This window comes from Leptopilina heterotoma, unplaced genomic scaffold (genome assembly GCF_015476425.1).
Source record: "Leptopilina heterotoma isolate Lh14 unplaced genomic scaffold, ASM1547642v1 Lhet_123, whole genome shotgun sequence".
Taxonomy (NCBI): Eukaryota; Metazoa; Arthropoda; class Insecta; order Hymenoptera; family Figitidae; genus Leptopilina; species Leptopilina heterotoma.
The window spans coordinates 3,096,967-3,120,359 of NW_025110842.1; the positions used below are offsets into that span (position 1 = coordinate 3,096,967).

At 22.7% G+C, this 23,393-nt stretch overlaps 1 protein-coding gene across 3 annotated transcripts in view; it reads left to right on the top strand.

Annotated features, from left to right (window-relative positions):
- The window catches only part of LOC122512606 (adenosine kinase 2-like), a 32,207-nt gene that overhangs the window by 3,184 nt on the left and 5,630 nt on the right, over window positions 1-23,393 (top strand). For 2 of the 3 annotated variants that reach the window (XM_043628533.1, XM_043628534.1), the window contains exons 1-3: window positions 17,764-17,918; window positions 19,213-19,420; window positions 22,087-22,362. In XM_043628533.1, coding sequence (XP_043484468.1) covers window positions 17,902-17,918; window positions 19,213-19,420; window positions 22,087-22,362 — 501 coding nt within the window. In that variant the 5' untranslated portion in view covers window positions 17,764-17,901. Of the gene's footprint in view, window positions 1-579; window positions 742-4,303; window positions 4,850-8,486; window positions 8,762-17,763; window positions 17,919-19,212; window positions 19,421-22,086; window positions 22,363-23,393 lie in introns of those variants that run through there. The other variant, XM_043628535.1, reaches the window with a different exon arrangement.

Below are 23,393 nucleotides of genomic sequence, written 5' to 3' on the forward strand. Positions count from 1 at the left end.
AAGGGCCCCTTTTTTAATAAATAAATTAATTTTATTAATACTTTAATAAAATAAAAAATATTTTAGTAAAACTTCATTCATTTTTATTAATTAATTTAATATTATTTACTCCTTAAAATTTTGAAAATAACTTTTGTTTATTTAACGAAATTAAAAAATTTCTTTTTAACTTATGCATTTTTAAAAAAATTGTTTTATTATTATTATTATTATTATTTTACTATTATTACTATTAATATTTTTAATATCTAAATATTACTATTTATTCGAAACATTTTTTTTTAATCTTGTTAGTAATTTTTCTTGTTTTTTTTTATGCTTTTTAGTAAAAATTTTAATTTTCTTTTGAAAAATAGAGGAAAATTTTCTTTGTTTATAAAAAAACAGAAATTTTTATTATTTTTTTTTTTAAAGAGGAAGAAAATTTATTTATTTATTTAAAAATGCAGAATATAAAAAAATACATAAATCTTTATTTGTTTTTAAAAGATGGAAGAAATTTGTTTATTTAAAAATAGAAAATATAAAAAAAAATACAGAAATTATTGAAATAAAATGTATTGTTTTAATTTTTTCAAGGTTCTAGAGCGAGCCAAAATGCCGGGTTTTAGCAGTGTGGGTACATTTAAAATTTTTATCGGTAATTTGGCCGATAAAACGACCAATGCCGATATTAAGCCTCTATTCGAGAAGTACGGCAAAGTCGTCGAGTGTGACGTTGTGAAAAATTATGGATTTGTGGTAAGTTTCATTGGAGGAAAAAAAAACAGCTTTATTCGATTATTATTTTCATGTTTTATTTTTCTCTCTATTTTTTTGTTCACTTATTCGATAAGCAATACTAAAAATATTTTTTAAACCGTGTTTTAAATTAATTTTCAAATATTTATTAAAATTTATAGTAGATTTTTTTAAAAATATTTAAATTCAAATTTCAAATATTTTAAAGTTATTAAAATATATTTTTAGTTTAAAAAAAAAATGTTCAATGATTTAAGGAATTTTTTAAAATTTTTAAACTACTTTTAAAAATAATTAAAATTGTTTTTAAAATGTTGAAAATTTGTAAATATTTCGAACAGTTTTTAAAATATTTTAAACAGTTTTAAAAATATTTTTAAAAAAATTGAATATTTAAAAGCAATTTTTAAAAAGATTTAATATTAAAAAGCAGTTTTTAAAATATTTTTTAAAAAAATTTAAATATTTAAAAGCAGTTTTAAAAAAAAAAAATTTTAAACAGTTTTTAAAATAATGTTATCCTTGTAATGTAAAAATTAACTCTAACCATTAAAATTGTAAATAAGTTTTCTTTATCTACATCAATTAACTTATTTTGTTAAAGAAACCAACTTCGTGAAGATAATAAATTGCAAAAAACAAAAACAAATATGAATTTGATAAATAATTCAAATTTATTTCATTTAAAAATAAAAATAAAATGAAAAACAATAAATTATTCAAACATTTACTCGATTTTTAAATTATTTGGAATATTTAGTAAGAATAATTTAGAAAAAAGGAAAAAAAATTGCAATGAAAAATGGAGTTTATGCAAATGACTGTTGACTTTCATTTTACTTCATTTTTTTCCTTTTTATCATTGACTCTAATGTTTAATCGATTTCTTACTTAAAAATAGCAGAGAGAAAAAAAAATTTTCTCAACTAGAAGTAACACAACTGGAAATTTGTTTTCAATATTTCTAAACATTTGATTTAAAGAAATTTTTAATTTTTAACAATAAGTAATAAATTTTTAAATAAATATTTAATTAATAATTAAAAATAATGGATTTGTAAAAGAGTTTTAGTTAAAAATACTTTTAAAAAATTGGATTTTTAAGAAAAGTTAGAAAAGTAATAAAATTCTTCGCAGAAATTCAATTATGTTTGAAATTTTTTTTAAAAATTCTCAAAATTTCAATTATCTTTATAAATAATAAACTTCTTCTCAGAAATTCAATTATTTGCAAAAAATTTTAATAAAATTCTTGGCAAAATTTCAATTATTTTAATAAAATCCTACGAAAGAATTCAATTATTTAATATAAATTTTAATAAAATTCTTCGCAAATATTTAATTATTTTCATCAATATTAAAAATTTCACATTTAATCGCAATACAATTATTTTCATGAATAATAAAAATCGTCTCAGAATTTCAATTATTTTGAATGCAAGTTTAATCGAATTCCTTAAGTAAGAAATTTATTAAAATTCGTTGAAAAAATTAAATAATTTTAAAAATTTGTTGATAAAATTCTTTATTAGAATTCAATTTTAAGAAACATTTAATTATTCAATAAATTTTTTTTTGTATTCAAATAATTGAATTCAAAAATTAAAAAAAAATTTCAATTATCTTTATAAGTAATGAAATTCTTCACTAAAATTCAATTATTTTCAAAAATGATTTTTAAAATCCTCGTCAATATTTCAATTGTTTAAAAAAAAATAATACAATTTTTCTTCGAAATTCAATTATTTTCAAAAATTTCCCAAAGAAATTTAATTATTTGAAAAAAAAAAATTTTTTAATTTTACGCAAACATTCAATTATTTTCATAAATAAATTTTTTTTATGAATTTAATTATTTTCCTAAATAATAACGCTCATCGCAATATTTCAATTATTTTTAATACAATTTTAATAAAATTTCTTCAAAGAATTCAATTATTTATAAAAAATTTTATAAATTCTTCAAAGGAATTGAATTATTCTAAAAAAAATTCTAATAAAATTCTTTATTCAAATTCAGTTATTTTTTTAAAGAATTTTATTATTTCTTAAAGAATTTAATTTTTATCAATTTTTGGTAGAAAATCTTTAAATTTATACGAAAAAATTTAATTATTTATGAAAATAATTGAATTTTTGTAAAGAATTTAATTTAAATGTTTGAAAATAATTGAATTCTTGTCAAGAATTTTATTATTTTTGATAATAATTATTGAATTTGAATAAAGAATTTTATTATTTCTGAAAATAATTGAATTCCTACAAAGACATTTATTATCTATCAAAATAATTGAATATTTGTAAAGAATTTAATTTCAATTTTTGAAAATAATTGAATTCTGAGGAGAAATTTATTCAACTTTTTCTAAAATAATTGAATTTTTGTCAAGAATTTTATTATTTTTTGAGAATAATCGAATTCTTACAAAGAATTTTATTATTTTTGAAAATAATTGAATTTCTACAAAAAATTTATTACTATTTAGAAAAATTATTGAATATTTGTGAATAATTTAATTTAAATTTTTGAAAATAATTGAATTCTGAGGAGAAATTTTTTCAATTTTTTTTTTCAAAATAATTGAATTCTTGTCAAGAATTTTATTATTTTTTCAAATTTTAATAAAATTCTTTAAAACGATACAATTATTTTCATAAATAAATTTTTGTTTAAAGTAATTGAATTGTTTTTATTACAATTATTTTAAAGAATATTTTCCTAAAATAATTGAATTATTTTTTAAAAGTTCTAATAAAATTCTTCGAAAGAATAAAAATTAACTTGGAAATTTTGATAAAATAACTTATAATTAATTTTAGACTCGTTTTTCTTTTACGGTTTGTTTCTCTTCTTTTTTTTAGAAATTTGAAATTTAATTTAAATTCTCGTAGAATTTTCTAATAAAAATTGATTTAATAATGAATTTTAGTTGAAGCTTCAGATAATAATTGAATATTAAAAGATTTGTAATCATGAATTTTTAGAAATAATTGAATTTTGGAATTTCGGAAAAGTTTCGAATTAAAATCTTTCAAAATTTGAATTTTTCATACTTTTAACTAACAATTCGGTAGAATTAATTTTTTTTTCTTTTTTAAAAAAATTAATTGAATTTATTTTGAAACTATATTTGAATTTTTATTTTCTAATATATATTTTGAAGAATTTCCGAATAATTGAAATTTCAAGTAAAATTGAATTATAAATAAATGTATTTATGAAAATTGTCAAAAAGAACTTTTTCAAAAATTATTAAAAATAATTTATTTAAAGAAGAATGTTGGTTAAAAAATCTGGAAAATAATAATAGAATTGAAATGATTTAAATAATTTTTAAAAAGTTATACTAACAATATTCTTATAATATAAAATAATTATTTTATCACTGGGCCATCTTTAATTATTATAAAACATGAAGAAATCGATATCTTCTTGTTTTATAATAAATAATTCCTAGAAGTTGTTGAATGTAGAAATTAATCTCTTTCAAAAAAATCGCTTCTCTAGTTTTAATTAATAATTTTATTAAACAAATAAAAAAAATTTGTTTTCTTTAAACAGCACATGGAAAATGAGGAGAGCGGAAGAAACGCAATTCAGCATGTGAACGGCTATATGATGCATGGACAGCCGATAAAATGCGAGGCGGCAAAGAGTCGTAAGGGACCGAATACACCGACGACAAAAATATTCGTTGGCAATTTAACGGACAACACTAAAGCGCCGCAGGTGCGGGAATTGTTCGCAAAATTCGGAACAGTCGTTGAGTGCGACATTGTACGAAATTATGGATTCGTGCATCTCGAGGCAACTGGCGACGTTAATGACGCGATAAAAGAGCTGAACGGACATATTGTCGACGGGCAACCGATGAAGGTGCAAATATCGACGAGCCGCGTGAGACAGAGGCCGGGAATGGGCGATCCTGAGCAATGTTATCGTTGCGGACGCGGTGGTCATTGGTCGAAGGAATGTCCCAAGGGTGGAATGGGCGGCGGACCCGATAGAAATGGATTCCGCGATCGTATGTTTGGACGTGATCCCTATCCACCGCCACCACCCCCGCCTTTCCTCAGGGACAGGCTCATGGGTGGCGGACGCTTTGGTGTAAGTAGAAAAAAGCAAATTTCCTAAAACGCCTAAAATCATCAATTTTCCCCCTTATTTTCAAGAAAAAAACTAACTTCACAATTCCAGGCCTCGGATATTATGATTTTTTCGACTATTTTCAAATAATGCGACTTTTTCGACTTTTCTTCCAAATTTTGCCACAAAATACCATATTTTTAGTATAAAATGCTGCAACTTTTTTCGATTTCTACGCGCAGTATAAAAAATAGCTGCAGTTAATCTTTCGAAAATTATTTTTGAAATATACAATTAAAAAGATTTTGAATAATTGAAATTTAGTAAAATTAATTGAAAATAAATCCTTTTTTTCAAGTATTTTATTTTAATTTTTAAAAATTAACTATTATACAATTTTTATTGAAAATTTTGCAAATAATTGAATTTTTAAAAATTTTAATGAATAATATTCAAGTGTAAATTGGATAAAAAATAAAAATATTAAAATAGTTTTGAAAAAAGTAATTTTCTGACAAAGTAATTTAAATTTTTTTAAATATTACTATTTTAGAATTTTTGAGAAATTATTTACAATTAAAATTCATCAAAAATTTGAGTATTTTTTAAATATTTTCTAAAAACTCATTTATTTGCTTAATAAATTTTTTTTGCAAAATTTAATTATTTTAGGGAATTTTATTAAAATTTGTTGCAAAATTCAATTATTATCACGAATTTTAATAAAATTTATGTCTAAATTCCATTATTTTAGGAATTTTAAAAAAATTTATTGCAAAATTCAATTGGTTTCAGGAATTTTAATAAAATTTTTGTCTAAATTCAATTCTCAGGATTTTTATTCAATTTATTGAAAAATTCAATTATTTTCATGAATTTTAATAAAACTCTTTGCAAAATTCAATTATTTTCAGAAATTTTAATAAAATGTTTGTCTAAATTTAATTTTCAGTAATTTTATTAAAATTTGTTGTAAAATTCAATTATTTTCATAAATTTTAATAAAAAATTTTGTCTAAATTCAATTCTCAGGATTTTTTATTAAATTTATTGAAAAATTCAATTATTTTCATGAATTTTAATAAAACTCTTTGCAAAATTCAATTTTTTTCTGGAATTTTATTAAAATTCTAATTCATCTATAATTTTAATAAAACTCTTTGCAAAATTCAATTATTTTTAGAAATTTTAATAAAATGTTTGTCTAAATTTAATTTTCAGTAATTTTATTAAAATTTGTTGTAAAATTCAATTATTTTCATAAATTTTAATAAAAAATTTTGTCTAAATCCAATTTTTTAAAAAATTTATTGCAAAATTCAATTATTTTGAGGAATTTTAATACAAATTTTTGTCTAAATTCAATTTACAGGATTTTTTGTTAAATTTATTGAAAAATTCAATTGTTTTCATGAATTTTAATAAAACTCTTTGTAAAATTCAATTTTTTTCTGGAATTTTATTAAAATTCTAATTCATCTATAATTTTAATAAAACTCTTTGCAAAATTCAATTATTATCACGAATTTTAATAAAATTTATGTCTAAATTCCTTTTTTTTAGGAATTTTTAAAAAATTTATTGCAAAATTCAATTGGTTTCAGGAATTTTAATAAAAATTTTTGTCTAAATTCAATTCTCAGGATTTTTATTAAATTTATTGAAAAATTCAATTATTTTCATGAATTTTAATAAAACTCTTTGCAAAATTCAATTTTTTTCTGGAATTTTATTAAATTCTAATTCATCTATAATTTTAATAAAACTCTTTGCAAAATTCAATTATTTTCAGAAATTTTAATGAAATTTTTGTCTAAATTCAATTTTCAGGAATTTAATTAAGATTTATGGCAAATTTAAATTATTTTTGAAAGATTTTACTAAATTTAAATTATTTTTTAAAAAGATATTACCAAATTTCAATTTTTTAAAAAAAAATTTTAATTGCTATGTAATTGTAAAACTATTGTGTCTTTCAAAAATTATTTAGAAATATTTTTAAAAAGTTAATTTTACGAATTTATTTATTAAAATTTTTTGAATATATATTCTACCTTAATATCTTTAAAAAGAAAAATGATCGGTTTCAATAATTATAAAAAATTGAATTTTTGTATTTAAATAATTGAATTCTTGAAGAACTTTCGTAAAAATATTGAAAAGTAATATAGGTAGATAATTTATTTAGAAATGAAGTTTAGTAAAAAATTGTAGAAAATAATTGAATTCTTCAGGGTGTCTAGCGAACCGGGAATCCGGGAAAAACCGGGAAAACCCCGGGAATTTTTTTTTCCCGGGAAAAACCGGGAAACCCCCGGGAATTTTCTTTTAAATCCGGGAATTTTTTTATGAAGTACTTTATTATGTTGTTGGAAAAAATAGTTACATTTTTTCAACGCTTAACTTAATTTTTTTTCAATTTCGAATTGTATATTGATTCTCTTCGTATATTAGACAATGTTTTATTATTGTCCAATTAAGACCTAACTTATATGGGAAATGATTTTCGATGTGACAATCCAGTGGGCAAAAAACCATCATTGTTTTAAAAACGTTCCAAAAATGTTTTTAGAACGTTTCATGTCTGCCAAATAATGTTCCAAAAACGTTCCATTGCTTTTAAAACGTTTTAGAAACATATAACGTTATTGGGACGTTATTTGGCAGACATGAAACGTTCTAAAAACATTTTTGGAACGTTTTTAAAACAATGATGGTTTTTTGCCCACTGGGAAGCTTGTGCCAAATTTTTACAGTGATGCGACACCTGTTTTTGATTTTAAACATGAAATTACCGTCAAGTAAATCACAATACAATTCTTATTATAAGTTTTACAAATATTACGATTAAATTTACTGTAAAATTTTAGTTTTCAATTATCCGGGAAAATTATTTACATACCGGGAAAAAACCGGGAAAACCCCGGGAATTTTATATTTCTAAATTACTAGACACCCTGTTCTTGTAAGGGTTATAGTTTTAATTTTTAGAAATTATTAAATTTCAGAATTTTAATTTTTTTTAAATTTTATTTCCTGGTGAAAAAAGAAATAAGAAGTATTTAAATATTTTATTTAGCAAAATTATACAAGTTTTGATTAATTAAATTTAGAAATCAGTGAAGAATGAGGGAAATAGAAAATAAAATATTTGTGACAACACTAAATTAAATAATCGACTTTTTCGACTTTTTTTCTATTTTTAATCGACTAAAGCGACTTTTTTTGTTCGCTAAAGTCGATCCGAGGCCTGCAATTCTCTTAAGTATTCTTCGTTTTAGAGTAAATTTTACTATTTTTGAAATAAATTTTTCTAATTTTTATCAAAAAAAAAAAAAGAATTGTCTTTAAAAATAATAAAAAGTTATTCTGGAAATAATTTTTAATATTAAATTTTACTATTTTTAAAGAAAATTTATGTAATTTTAAAACAAAAGTTGCGTTGTAATCAAAATTTTGGTTAAAAATGTAAAGAAAGTTACGGACTACGAAAAAAGGTAAAAAAAAAAAATATCAATAATTTACAGAAAAAGTTTAACAAAAAAAAATAATTTGATTTAAAAAGACTAAAGTTAATGGAAAAAGTAATAAAAATCCCTTTTTTTTTATCTAATATTACATGAAATTGACAATTTTAAAAAAATTTAAAATTTCACAGGATTACGACAGTTATTACGACAGACGTGGATTCGATGACACTCGTGATTTGTACGAGAGGCGATTCCCAAGTATGACGGGAATGTCGGGCCGCGACATGGGAAGTTCAATGCGCGATTCCTACTTGCCACCAGTTGCCCCAAGACGAGACCCAATTCCACCAATGCCACCTCTAGGTATGGGCTCAATGCGCGACAGTGGATTTTCACGCAGCAATGATTATGGAATGTTCAGCAGGCGATCGCCACCTCCAAGTGGCAATAATGGACGTTTCAGGTATAATTTTTCATAAAAACAAGGAAAATAGTTTTTAGAGTCAAAATATCGTTTTAAAAGCTGAAATATATATATTTTTTTTACTTTAAAAATAGTCTCTAGGTTCGAAAAATAGTTTATAGGACAGAAAAGTATTTTTTTTGACTTTGAAAATAGTTTTTCGGTTCCAAAAATAGTTTTTGGAGTCAAAAAGTAGTTTTTAATCTCCGACAATTATTTTTAGTGCCGAAAAGTAGTTTTTGACTCTAAAAATAGTTTTTAGAGCCAAAAAATCGTTTTTAAATCTGAAAAATATTTTTTGACTCTGAAAATTGTTTTTTGATTCAAAAAATAGTTTTTATAGTCAAAAAATGGTTTTTAGAACGGAAAAGTAGTTCTTTTTATTCTAAAAATAGTTTTTAGAGTTAAAATATCGTTTTTAAAGCTGAAATATATTTTTTCGATTCCAAAAATAGTTTTTAGAGCCGAAAAAGCGTTTTTTTTTTATTACAAGATATAAATTATTATTTGTTAATTTAAATTATAAAATATAAATTTATTTTTTATTCTTCTTGTTTCAGTAGAGGCATGTATGAGGACTTTAGTCGTGATTCCTTTGAAGATACCCGTAGGTAAGTAAAAGTGTCATTGTTTTTTCAGAAGAAAAGAAATTTCCAGATTTGTTTTCTTCTTGTTGGAAATTTTGCTGTTGTTTTTTTTTTTAAATTTTTTTTGTTTCTTTTCTCTGAAATAACAATCAGGTATTTTATTTTTGTTTTCTCTTCTTTTCGCTCAATTAGCGTCCTGAGAGAATAAAGTAGAAGCTTTTCATAATAATAATAAAAATAGACTTAGTAACTGTCTGTGATATTTTTGTGATAATTGAAAGCAAAGACTTATTTTTTTAAAATGCAAATTAAGATAATTTTAATACAATTAAAATATATTTAATTAAAATTAAAATATATTCAATATGAATTAAAATATTTTTAATAACAATCAAAATATTTTTAATAACAATCAAAATATTTTTAATATAAATTGAAATATTTAAGGGAAATTAAAAAATTTCCAATATAAATCAAAATATTTTCAATATAAATTTAAAATGAATTAAAAAAATTGGTCAAAATTGTAAAAATTCTAGAAATTCTAGAAGTAGTTTTCTAAACCTTTAAGAAGTAATTATTCCAATAAGTTTAAAAAAGAAAAAGCAAAATGGAAGAATATCATCAGGACAAAATGAAAAATTTATGAGAAAAGTTAAAAAAGAGAATCATTTTGACTTTTCATGGTATCTATTTGATTTCATTTTAGTTTCTAATTTTCCTCTTTTTCATATTAATTCGTTCGTTTAAAAATTTAATTTAAGAAAGTTAATTTTGTTTTTTGAAAGTTTCAAGAACTGTGCGACAATCTTAACGACTAAAAACTGACAAACTCGACAATTTTCAACAAATTTCATCTAAAATATAAGCAAAAAAAAATTTTTGTCGATTTGAATAAAAAGAAGTCGACTTGAATTTTTAAAAGTTTCGAAGGCTAATAATTGACAGACTCTACAAATTTTAATTAATTTTAACTTGAATATACGCGAGAAACTTAGTTTTTCTAGAAACAATTTATTATTTATTTAAATATTATTAATTACAAAAAGAAAAACATTTTTTTATCATTTAGACTTTTTAAATACAATTTTTTCAAATTTTTTTTTATCTTTTCTTCAAAAATTCTTTGTTTCCTTTTTTTATTTCTATTTTCTCAATTTGTCAACGTTTTTTTTTTTATCTTTTTTTACTATTTTATAAATTTTACATCATTCAAGTTTTTTGTTACTTTTTTTTACAATTTTTTCAAATTTTTTTATATTTTCACAGAACAATTATATTATAAAAATTAATATTTATTTTTTACTTCTTTTATTATTTTTATTAACAATTATAAGTAGAATAGAATTTTATTACATTTTTTTTCGTAAATATAAAAAAAATATAATGTGAATTAAATTCAATTTAAAAAATAATAATTACTATTATTAAAATTAATAGCGATTGGATACATTTTTAAAAAATAGTTTTATTTCGTTCAAAAAATTAAACTATGGAATTATTTCTTGTACGTATTTTTATATTTTTTTCTTTTTCTATTAAATATGAAAAGTCAAAATTGATTCTAATGGATGCTTAAAGAAGAGAAAGTGTTTTTTTTCTTAATCAATCAATTTTTTCAAGTCTTTTCCTGTGAGGTGTAGGCAACATTCCTTTTTCAAAGTAATCTCTATTTTTTATTTAATGGATTAAAAATTGTTCTTTTTCTAATTTTTTTTTTGTTTTGAATTCTAAAGTAGAAGTAAAATTCAGACAAGAATTTAAAAAAATCGAAAATTGGATTTTAAGATACAAAAGTAAAAAAGTAAAATAATCAGTAAGAAATTTTCTTTTTTATTTTCTTTTATTTATTTTTATTCTTTATTAAATTGATGATTAAAGTTTTTAAAATTATTAAACATATCATTAAAATTACTTTCATAATTAAAAATCATTAAAAATTCAATAAATTATTCAGAAACAGTCCAAAAAAGTTTATTAAATTATGAAAAAATAAGATTTCTCTATATTTTTTTTAGTTTTATTTGCCTAAGAGCCGTTCGGCCTTAGACGGTAAATAAGTTATAAAAAACTATTAAAAACGCTCTTTTATTTTTATTCTCCATTAAATTGAAGATTAAATTTTTTAATATATTATTTAAAAAATCATTAAAATTACTTTCATAATTGAAAATCATTAAAAATTGAATAAATTATTTTTAAAAAGTAATGAGAAGATTAATAATTTATATTTCTCTATTTTTTTTTTATTGTTTTTTTCTTTCCATAAGCCGTTCGGCCTTGGACGGTAAATTTGTTATAAAAAACTATCAAAAACGCTTCTTTATTTTTATTCGTTATTAAACTGATGATTAAATTTTTCAAAAAATAATTAAATTGTCAAAAATCATAAATCATAATTTTTTATTGTTTTTTTTACTCTTTTAGAGCTGTTCGGCCTTAGACCTTAAACTAGTTTTAAAAAAATAAAAAATAGCTTCTTTTTTAAATTAAAATAAGAAAAAAATAGAGATTCTTTTCCGGAATGTTCCCAACGCCTCGTCCATCAGACAAAACTGGAAAAAGCAAATTTTTTTTTTTTAATCAATGTCGTGAAATAAAAACTAACTCGAACGGCGTGCATCAGCAAATAAAAAAAGGAGTCAATTTTTTTTTTGAAAAAAATTTTTTAAAAGAAAAAAAAAACAATTGACTCATTGCCGTCTTGTCGTTATTTTTCTCTCTATCTCTCTCTCTCTCACTCTATCAATCTCAATCTCTCACTGTCGTCGTGTTAGAAGAACAAAACAATACAAAAAAAAAAAAAAAAAAAAACTCACGTCAAAAAAAACCTATTTTGATTACCAGACCGGGAATACGAGGGCCATCGCCGTCGCGCCGGTTCGCACCATACTAAATCGTCGTCGCGTCGGATTCGGATCGGTGTGTCGGTCTGTCCGCCGTCGTCGGTGTCTCTTGATTGTTGTTGTCAGTGTCTTGTCTGTCCGCATATGAGCAGGAAGCCTCGGGACCGAGAATTATATCTCATTGGCCGTCCGTCGTCGATCTGCACATACGCGCAATGATCTGCCGCCCGCTCGATGAGAATAACAAGTGCTGTCCACAGTGCTCTTTTAAAATAATGAAAAAAAAAAAAAAAAAAAAAAATCCATACACTGAGGAATGAAAACTTAAAAAAAAAATGAAACTAAAGGTTTGCAACAAAAAAATCACTTCTTCATCGACAAAAAATAACAACTCTCTCTCAACACTCAAGAAAATGAAAAATGAAAATGAAAAATCCCACACACACGGACCTTTTCCCCTACCCCTCTCTCCTTTGCTTACTCTATTCCCTCTTGTATAACTATTCTGGGACCCGGTTTTTTCTCACCAATTTTTGAATACATAGAATTTCAAAACAAAAAAAACAGTAATTGCGTCGCACTGAGAAGAATGGAAAGAAAGGAAGAAAAAAAAAGAAAATTTGGCGGTTATTTTCAAATGCTTGTGATGTGTGTTTGCTGATAAAAAATAGTTCGAGACTATAACGATTCATGTTAATAGGACTTAAGGTTCTAATAAAATTTTTTTGCGTAAAAAGTTCTTTTTTATTCAAACAATTGATTTGTAATTTTTGACTCCGAAAAAGGTGTTATTTAAGACAGAAAAGTAGTTTTTTGATTCTAAAAATAGTTTTTAGCGTCGAAAAGTGGTTTTTAGAAACGAAAAGTAGTTTTTCGATTTCGAAAAAGGTTTTTTTTTGACTCCGATAATTGTTTTTAGAGTCGAAAAGTAATTTTTTGACTCCGAAAATATTTTGTACAGTCGAACAATCGTTTATAGAGTCGAAAAGTAGTTTTTTGACTCCGAAAATTGTTTTTAGAGCCGAAAAGTACTTTTTCACTAAGAAAATTATTTTTAGAGTCGAAAAGTAATTTTTTCTTCTTAAAATAGTTTTTAGAGTCAAAAGTATTTTTTTCACTCCAAAGATATTGTCGAAAAATAGTTTTTCGATTACAAAAATAGAGTTTAGAGTCAAAAAATCGTTTTTAGAACCAAAAAGTAGTAATAACTCGTAAAGTACTTTTTCACTAAGAAAATTATTTTTACAGTCGAAAAGTAATTTTTTCTTCTAAAAATAGTTTTTCGATTCCAAAAATCGTTTATTTAATAAAAAAAATTACTTTTCGATTGTGAAAACAATTTTATTATAATTTATTTTGATGTAAAACAATTCTAAAAACAAATTGGTTTTTGACTCCGAAAATTGTTTTAGAGTCGAAAAGTAATTATTTGACTCCGAAAATAATTTTTAAAAAATTAATTTTTAATTCTAAAAAAATAATTTTCGGAGTAAAAAAAAGTTTAAAAAAAGTTTTTTGACTCCAAAAATTGGTTTTAGAGTCGAAAAACAGTTTTTTGACTCCGAAAATTGTTTTTAGAGTCGAAAAGTAATTTTTGACTCCGAAAATAATGTTTAAAAAATTAATTTTTAATTCTAAAAAAATAATTTTCGGAGTAAAAAAAAGTTTAAAAAAAGTTTTTTGACTCCAAAAATTGTTTTTAGAGTCGAAAAACAGTTTTTTGACTCCGAAATTGTTTTTAGAGTGGAAAATAATTTTTAAAGTCGAAAAGTAATTTTTTTATTCTAAAAAAAATAGTTTATGGAATCAAAAGTATTTTTTTGACTCCGGAAAAAGTTTTTAGGGTCGAAAATATCTTTTAGTGGCGAAAATAAATTCTTCAATTGCAAAAATAGTTGTTAAGAGTCAAAAATTAGTTTCCAGAGTCGAAAAAAGTGTTTCTTTTCCATAAAAAAAATTAATTGTTTGACTAAAAAAAAGAAGCGATTTTTTCCCCTCGCAGTGAAAATAAAATCCTTGGGGAAGAATTTGAAGAGAAAAAAAACTATAAACTAAACTTCTATATTCAACTTTTTCTCCAAAAAAAAAATTAACACTAACGAGGCGAAAAAAAAAATTTTTCGAGAAAACAAAACTTTTTTTTTTTTTTTTTTTCTGAAAAAAAATTTCTCAGTGCATTAAAAATATATATTTATATAAATATATACACAAATTAATGTATCTATATAAATATCGAATCATCTCGAAGACATTTTCTTTGGTAAAAAAAAAGAAAAACAATTTTTTTTTTTTTTTTTTTTTAATGAAGAAATTGACATCGAGAGAACCGGGAACAATTATCAGCGGAGTCCTCGACATTCCAAAATTTTTTCCCCACCCACCAACCCTCTCATTAGATGATAAAACATCTAAGAAAAATTAAATTGTAAATTTAAAAAACAAAACAAGGTTTCTGCCTTTTAATTGTTCTCGTATTTTTTCTTCTTTCTTTTTTTTAAAAAAGAAAAAATGGCACTCTCGTCACAAGGACTTTTTTCCTACCAAATTTTTAAAAAAATTATTTTGCTTATTTTTACTATTTAAGAAAAAATCGAATGACGTGAAGGAAAAAAAAAATTTTTTTTTTTGGTTGAAAGAGAAGATTTTTGGTAAATTGTCGTTTGTGATTGGAGCGCTTTTTTTGACTAAATTAATTCAACTTTTTCTATCTCTTTCTCTCTATCTCGTATTAGCGACTTAGATAAATCAATTACGCTCTTTGACTTTGCTGGGAAGCGTATTTTCTTAGGCATAGTGATACATTTTATGAGGAAAAACAAAAAAAAAAAAAAAAAAAACTAGGATTAAATGAAATGAGTTCAGTAATTTTCGACCTAGTTTGTAATCATAATCTTTACACGTTGGTGTAAGTGATTTTTTTTTAAAACAGTAAGATTCGTGTTTTTCGATAATTATAATGATAGCGATGATATGATGCTGGAAAATGTAACACATTGTAATATTTGTGGTATTCACAAAAATGAAAAATGAAAAAAAAAATTCACACATCGTGTTTTTTTGTGTTCAATATTTTGCAACTACGACGTTCCATGTACAGTCCCCTGATCCTCCAAAAAAAGGTCTTTTTTTTATTTCTATCATTTTTCTACCATTATTATTAATATTTTTATCGTTTTTTTATTGTTATTCCTTTTGTTATATGTTCGGCATTTTTTTCTCTTTTTTCCCTCTTTTTTTCTTTTTTTTTCTTTTTTTTTCTTTTCTTTATTTATTTTTTTTTTATTAATTTCTCGTTTTTTATTATTAACTTTATCGTTTTCATCATTAACATTATTATCATTATCATTATTAATGCTGTCTTGATTCTTTTAGTGGCAAAAAAAGTGTCGGCCGCGCCTTCTTCGCTGGCTTCCTGCGTCGCTCGTGTGTTTCCGCGCTCGATCGCGATTCGCGAAAGCGCGTCCCATAATTTTCTCTTCATTTCCATTTTTTTTCCATTTGATTTCCAGTTTTTTTTTTTTTTTTTTTTTTTTTCTCTCTGAAGTCCAATGGTATTTATTTATTTTTTTTTTGTTGAGGAAATTTTCATTGGTAGAGTCAACTTTGCAGAAAGCGGCGCAGAAAGCAGCAAATTTTTTTGGTGGTAATTGCTTTCGTGCAAAGATCGCTCAATCATTGTCAATCATTGAAGAAAAAAAATTGGTAATTTTTTTTTTTTTTTTGCTATCATATATTACTCATATACTTTATTCCAGTGTTTTTGATGTCTGTCTTTATATATCGGTCAATAAAGGAACTTTTAAACCTAAAGAGAGTCGTTTCCTTGGATTCCTTTCTATTGTTTGTCTTTAGAATTTTAGAAGAAGAAATTATTTTCAGGTGAGAAGTTACTTCAGTCGAGACGAAGCGATTTCGAGAGGAAGTAGCTGAAAAGATTCATTTTTAGTGATTTTATCAGTGTCTAAAGTCGCGAGGTGAGAGTTTGCTCCCACCTCGAGATTTATTTTTCGCATAAAGTCGGTAAATTTTGATATTTTTGGGAAATTTTTCTTGTTGTTTTTTCTCCTCATTGGCAAGAGTAGTTCTACTATGATTTTTAGTTAGACGAACGAAATTTTCAAAAAACTATTTTTTACTTTTTTTCATATAGCGCAATAAATTTTATTTTCAGTACAGAAGTTTCTTCAGTCGAGACGAAGCGATTTCAAAAGGATTTGGCTGAAAAGATTAATTTTTGGTGATTTAATCAGTGTCTAAAGTCGCGATGTGAGAGTTTGCTCCCACCTCGAGATTTATTTTTCGCTTAAAAACTGTGAAATTTGATATTTTTGGGAAATTGTTGTCGTTGTCTTTTCTATTCAGTGGCAAGAGTTGTTCTATTATCATTTTTGGTTAATCGAGAAACGAACCTTTCAAAAAGGGTAAAAAAAACTGCTTTTTACTTTTTTCTTACGGCGCAATAAATGTTATTTTCAGTTCAGAAGTTTCTTCAGTCGAGACGAAGCGATTTTGAAAGAAATTAGCCAAAAAGATTCACTTTTGATGATTTAATCAGTGTCTAAAGTTGCGAGGTGAGGAGAGCCAGTTTGCTCCCACCTCGAAATTTATTTTTCGCATAAAGTCCATAAAACTTGATATTTTTGGAAAATTATTTTTGTCATTTGTCCTCCTCGGCGGAAAAAATATTTCTATTCATTTTTTGGTTAATCGAGGAATTAAATTTTCCAAAAGCATGAAAAAACTGATTTTTTTACTTTTTTTTCTTTAAGACGCTACGTCACTACCAAGGAAAAAAAAGTGTTTTTCAAGGAATTCGATATTTACCGAGGTAAGAATTTATAAATCTTTGTAGAAACAAATTTTTTGAAATTTAGTAAAATTTTTAGACAATATTACGTTTATACTTTTTTTTACTTAATATTATTTACTGTAACTAAAATTAGTGCGTTAATAATATTAATTTTGAAAAATTAGATTTAGAAATTAACTTTCCGTTAGTTCGATTCTAACAGAAATGCTACAATCTTATTCGCCAATCAAATTAAAATTTAAAATTCCCGCCATTAGGTAACAACAGCCTTGAGGGGCCCCTATCTCACTAGTTACGGCCCTGGTTTGATTTTCCAGCAAAAAGTAAGGTTAGGTCTCTGAACATAGAAAATAAAGCAATTGAATCACTTTAGGCTGAAGTCCCATGGCAGCGTTTTGCGTTGCGTTTTGTAACTAGGCAATGAGTGTGAGAGAGATACAGATATATGTTTACTCTATTTGCACTCATGGCCTAGTTACAAAACGCAACGCAAAACGCTACCATGGGACTCCAGCCTTAAGCAGAAAATTACTTGTCGTTTCAAAATAAACTTACAAAAATACAAAAAAACAAGTCTAATTTTCTAAAAGTTAAATTTTGTTCGAAAATAACAAACGGAAATACTTTATTTTCCTCTAACTCTAATCTAGTACACCAATTGAAAAATTTACTGCCAAATTGACGCCATTGGCTCACTGGAAATTTCCTTTTGCCTGTGTGTCCTGTGTGTGTATTTAAATATACAATCTGCGACCTTCATTTTCTTCATATTTACACACACGTATAAAATGTTGGTAATAAATTTGTATCTCATCAGTTGCCTCAAAGATTTCCTCCCATCGTTGTGTTTATTCTTACCTCTGGAAATTGTAACGACAACTTGGATAATTAGTGACAATGGCTGATAATTTAAGGTAATGATTATAAATTTTTCTCTCTACTATATTCTGTTCTTTATTCTTTTGTTTTTCGTTTCCATTTTTAAACACTTGTTGATCCTGTCTGAATTTTTTTTCACTTAGAAAAAAACTATTTTCTTTTCGTAGAATTTTTATTTTTACTTCCTTATTATAAATTAAAATTTCCCTTCACTTTTGACCTTCGAATTTATTCTTCTATAAATATAACATTATGTATTTTTCTATAGTATATAAATATAAAGAATTTTTGTTGACTATTTTTAGGTTATGTTAATTTTTGCAGGACGCACATGTTTTTTCCGGTGAATTTTTTCTCTATTTTTATGACAGAAAATTGTATTTATAACTTTGAAATTTATTAGTTTTTGCAATTGTTAATTTTACGGATGTTAAATTAAATATGTATTCGATTTTTACGATCAAATTTCATGTTAATTTAATAAGGAAATAAAATCAAGCAAAAATAATTTGCACGTGGGGAACGAATTTTTTGATCGAATTTTAATGAAAAATTGTAATTTTTATAATTTTCTTTTTTATTTTGCTATTTATTGTTTTTTTTTAATATTATTTAAATAATAGTTTTTTATTATAATTTAAATAATTTTTTTATTACTTACTTTTTAAAAAATTATAATTCATTACTAATGTAAATAATTATTATTTATTGCTATTTAAATTATTATTTATTGTAATTTGAACAATTATTATTTATTGCCATTTAAATTATTATTTATTGTAATTTTAACAATTGTTATTTATTACTATTTAAATAATTATTATTTATTATTAGTTAAATAATTATTATTTATTATTTTTTAAATAATTATTGCTTCTTCATAGAGAAAGTATTGTTTATTAATATTTAAATAATTCTTATTTATTACTGTTTAAAATATTATTTATTGCTATTTTAATAATTTATTGATGTTTACTATTTAAATAATAATTATTATTTACCATTGTTAAATTAATTATTATTTATTGATATTTAAATTATTATTATTATTTATTACTATTTTAATAATTGTTATTTGTTATTATTTAAACAATGATGATTAATTATTAGTTAAATAATTATTATTCACTATTTTACTATTTTATTTACTAAATATTATTGAATATTTAAATTTTAAAGAATTATTATCGTTTTTTAAATTATTATTATTCGAACAATAGTTTGCATTTTAAAAAAATTGTTATAAAGATAGAAATAAATTTTCTGCAGCAATTTTTTTTATTTTCTTTATTTATTTTGTTCCTTTTTGTAATTAATAATTTTTTTCAGGGAGGATCTTTTATTGGGAATTGGAAATCCACTTCTTGATATTTCTGCAACGGTCGATGAGGATTTTTTAAAGAAGTACAAATTAAAAGCGAACGATGCAATTCTCGCGGAAGATTTTCACAAACCTCTTTACGATGAATTGGTAGAAAAATACAATGCCGATTTCATTGCCGGAGGTGCAGTTCAAAATTCAATGCGAGTAGCGCAGGTAATATATTTATTTATTTATTTATTTATCAATTATTTGTTTTAATTTTTTAATTTTTTTCTTTTTCGTTCTCTTTTCATTTTAATAAAAAAATTAAAAAAAAGGAAAGGAAAGGAAAAAAATTCCTTTCTTTTCTTTTTTTTCCTCTTCTTGGTTTTTTTCAATTTTTATTTTCTTATATTTTTCTTTTTCGTTCTTTTTCCAATTTTCGTCATTTTCTTTCTTTTTTTAAATTTCTTTCTTTTTAAAAAAATTTTTTTTGTCGCAAAATGTGCGCATTGATCTAATTTCATCAGAAGCTATTTACAGAAGATAAGTCTGGGGTCATTATTAAAAGATAAAGTGCTGTATTTTATTTATCATAAATAATTTATGAAAAGGAAAAAATTGAATTTGACACAGAGCAATCAGTAAAGTTGATTGGTGGAAATGGGACAATTTGTTTGGTTTCGAAAATTTTCCAACAGAGCGCTTTTTGCAGTGACGGACGTTCGTCATTTCGTAAAAGGCGCTTTTTATTTTATTCTCCAAGTTTCAATTTTATCATTTTTCATTGCATCTTCTCTGAAATTCAATTATTTTCAAAAAATCTAAAAAAACATTGTCAACATTTCAATTATCTTTATAAATAAATAGCAAAATTCTTCGACAAAATTCAATTATATTCAAAAATTTTATTAAAATTCATTACAAAATTTCAATTATTTTCATAACTAACAATATTTATCATACGAATTCAATTATTTTCTAAAGTAATAAAATTCAATTATTTTCAAAAATTTTAATAAAATCCATTGCAAAATTTCAATTATTTTCAAAAGTAATAATATTCTTCGCAAAAATTAAATATTGTTCAATATCTAATATTTTCATAAAATTTACCAAAAGAATTTAATTATTTAAAAAAAAAAAATTAATAAAATTCTACAAAAACTTTTAATTATTTTCAAAAAATAATAAAAATTTCACAAGAATTTCATTAATAACAAATTTTTTTTTGGAATATCTTCGCAATCATTCAACTATTTTCATAAATAATAAAATTTTTACGGGGATTCAATTATTTTCGTAAATAATAAAATTCTTTTTAGGAATTCAATTATTTTCAATAGAATTTTAATCGAATTCCTCGAAAAAATTCTTAAAAATTTTATTAAAATTCGTCCAAAGAATTTTATTATTTAAAAATTTGTTGATAAAATTTTCAATGGGAATTGAATTCCAAGAAACATTCAATTATTCAATAAATTATTTATTTGTATTTCATTTGTATTTTAATAGTTGAATTCTGGTAGAATTTTCTCATAAACATTGATTTGAAAATAGATTTCATTTAAAATCTTAGATTATAATAATTGAATTCCTTCGAAGAATTTCATTAAAATTTTAAAAATAATTGAATTTTATCGAGACATTTTTTTAAAATTGTCTTAAAAATAATTGAATTTCTACCAAAAAAAAGTTTTATCGAAACTTTTTAAAATGTTTGAATTTCTGCTAAAATTCTGATATTTTTGAAAATAATTGAATATTCTTGCGAAGAATTTTATTAAGACTTTTGAAAATAATTGAATCTCTGCAAAGATTTTTATTATTTTACGAAAACATTTTAATTCTTGCGAAAAATCATATTAAAATTTCTGAAAGTAATTGAACATCTGCTAAGAATTTTGTTATTTTTAATTTATGCCAAGAATTTTATTAAAATTTTTAAAAATAATTGAATTCCTGTTAATTTTTTACAAGAATTTAATTATTTTTGAAAATTTTAATAAAATTCTTCGCAAGAATTCAATTATTTTCATAAATAATAAAATTTAATGCAGAATTTCGATTATTTTATTTATTTTTAATATAATTTTAATCGAATTTTGTCGAAAAATGTAATTATTCTTAAAAATTTCATTAAAATTCGTTGATAGAATTGAATTATTTGAAAATTTGTTGATAACGATTTTTTATGGGAATTGAATTTTAAGAAACTTTCAATTATTCGATAAATTATTTATTTGCATTTTTACATTTAAATTTGTATTTAAATAATTGAATTCTAGTAAAATTTTCTAATAAAAATTTGGTTTTTTATTTCATAAAAATGAATTTTAGTTAAAATTTTAGATAATAATTGAATATTAAAAGCAATATAGCGTGAATTTTAAAAAATAATTGAATTTTGTATAATTAATTTTTTTGAAAATGTTTAATTGATTTTTTTTAAATATTATTTTAGTTTTTATTTTCTAATATTTATTTAATTAAAGAATTGACGAATAATTGAAATTTCGTAAAATTGAATATTGTAAAGAAATGAATTTGAAAATTGTCAAAGAACTTTTTCGAAAATTATTAAAAATAGTCGATATAAAGAAGAATTTTAGATATAAAAATTCTTAAAAATAATAATTGAATTGATAATGATTTTAATTGTTATAAATTATTTTTATTAATAATTATGATTAATTATTATAAAACATGAAGAAATCGATGACTTCGAGTCGAAGACTCGGAGTTATCGATTTCTTCATGTTTTATAGAACTATGAAAAATTGAATTTCTAGTTTCTATTTTAATGATGTTTAAATTCTTCAAATTGTGTTTATTATTTAGACTAAAGTAATTTTTATTAATTAGTTAGTTAATTAATTAATTAATAATATTTTTGACAGTGGTTTTTGGAGAAGCCGGGCGTTTGCATCTACATGGGCTGCGTGGGCAAGGACAAGTATTCAGCAATTTTGGAGGAACGTGCCCGAGAGAATGGCTTAAATGTTCGATATCAGTATACAGATAAGGAGCAAACGGGAACTTGCGCCGTCCTCATTACCGGCAAGGACCGTTCATTGTGCGCTAATTTAGCGGCCGCCAATTGCTTCTCACCCTCGCACATTGCCGAGCCGGAAAACAAGAAACTAATTGAGAAGGCTCAATTTTACTACGTTTCTGTAAGTTTTTTCCATTTCAAAAGTCAAAAGGAAAATTTTTAAAATTAGTCAAATTCTATTTTTCATCCTTTAAAGATAAAAAAAAGTCCAAATTCAATTTAGACATTTTATTTAACATTCAAAAATGTAAAAATAGTTAGGTACCTTAAAAATTATTCTGGAAAATCTAATTTTTATTACTGCAAAGTAATTGAAGTCCTGAGAAAAATTTTATTATTTAGTAAAATAAATAATAATTGAATTTGTTCAAAGAATTTAATAAAATTTTAAATTTAATTAATTTTTTTTTAAATATTTGAATTCTATTAGAGAAACTTTATCAAATTATATTGAAAATAATTGAATTCACAAGAAGAATTGTTGTTACAAGTAAAAATAATGTAATTTTTGCTACGAATTTTGTTCAAAATTTTCCAAAATAATTCAAATCTTGTGACGAATTCTATTAAGATTTTTGAAAATAATTGAATATTTGCAAAGAATTCTATTAACTTTGAAAATAATTGAATTTCTAAAAAGAATTTTATTATTTATGAAAATAATTGAATTCTTCTGAATAATTTTATAACTTAAAAATAATTGATTTCTGGAAACGAATTTTATTGAAATGTAGAAAATAATTTAAATTTTTCGAAGAGCTTTTATGAAAATTTTTAAAAATAATTCAATTCTTTCAAGAATTTTTGCAAACAATTTTGTTATAAATTTTCAAAATAATTGAATATTTATTAAAAAAATATGCAAAATTATTGAATTCCTAAGAAGAATTTTATATTTTATAAAATTAATTCAAATCTCGTAACGAATTCTATTAAAATTTTTGAATTTTTGCGAAGAATTAAAACTTAAACGAATTCTTTTGATGAATTTTATTAAAAATTTCTGAAAATAATTGAATTATTTCCAAGAGCTTTTATGAAAATTTTTTAAAATAATTCAATTCTTTCAAGAACTTTTTGCAAAGAACTCTATTAAGAATTTTTAAACTAGTTTAATTTTTTACAAATTTTTTTATTAAAATTGTATAAAAA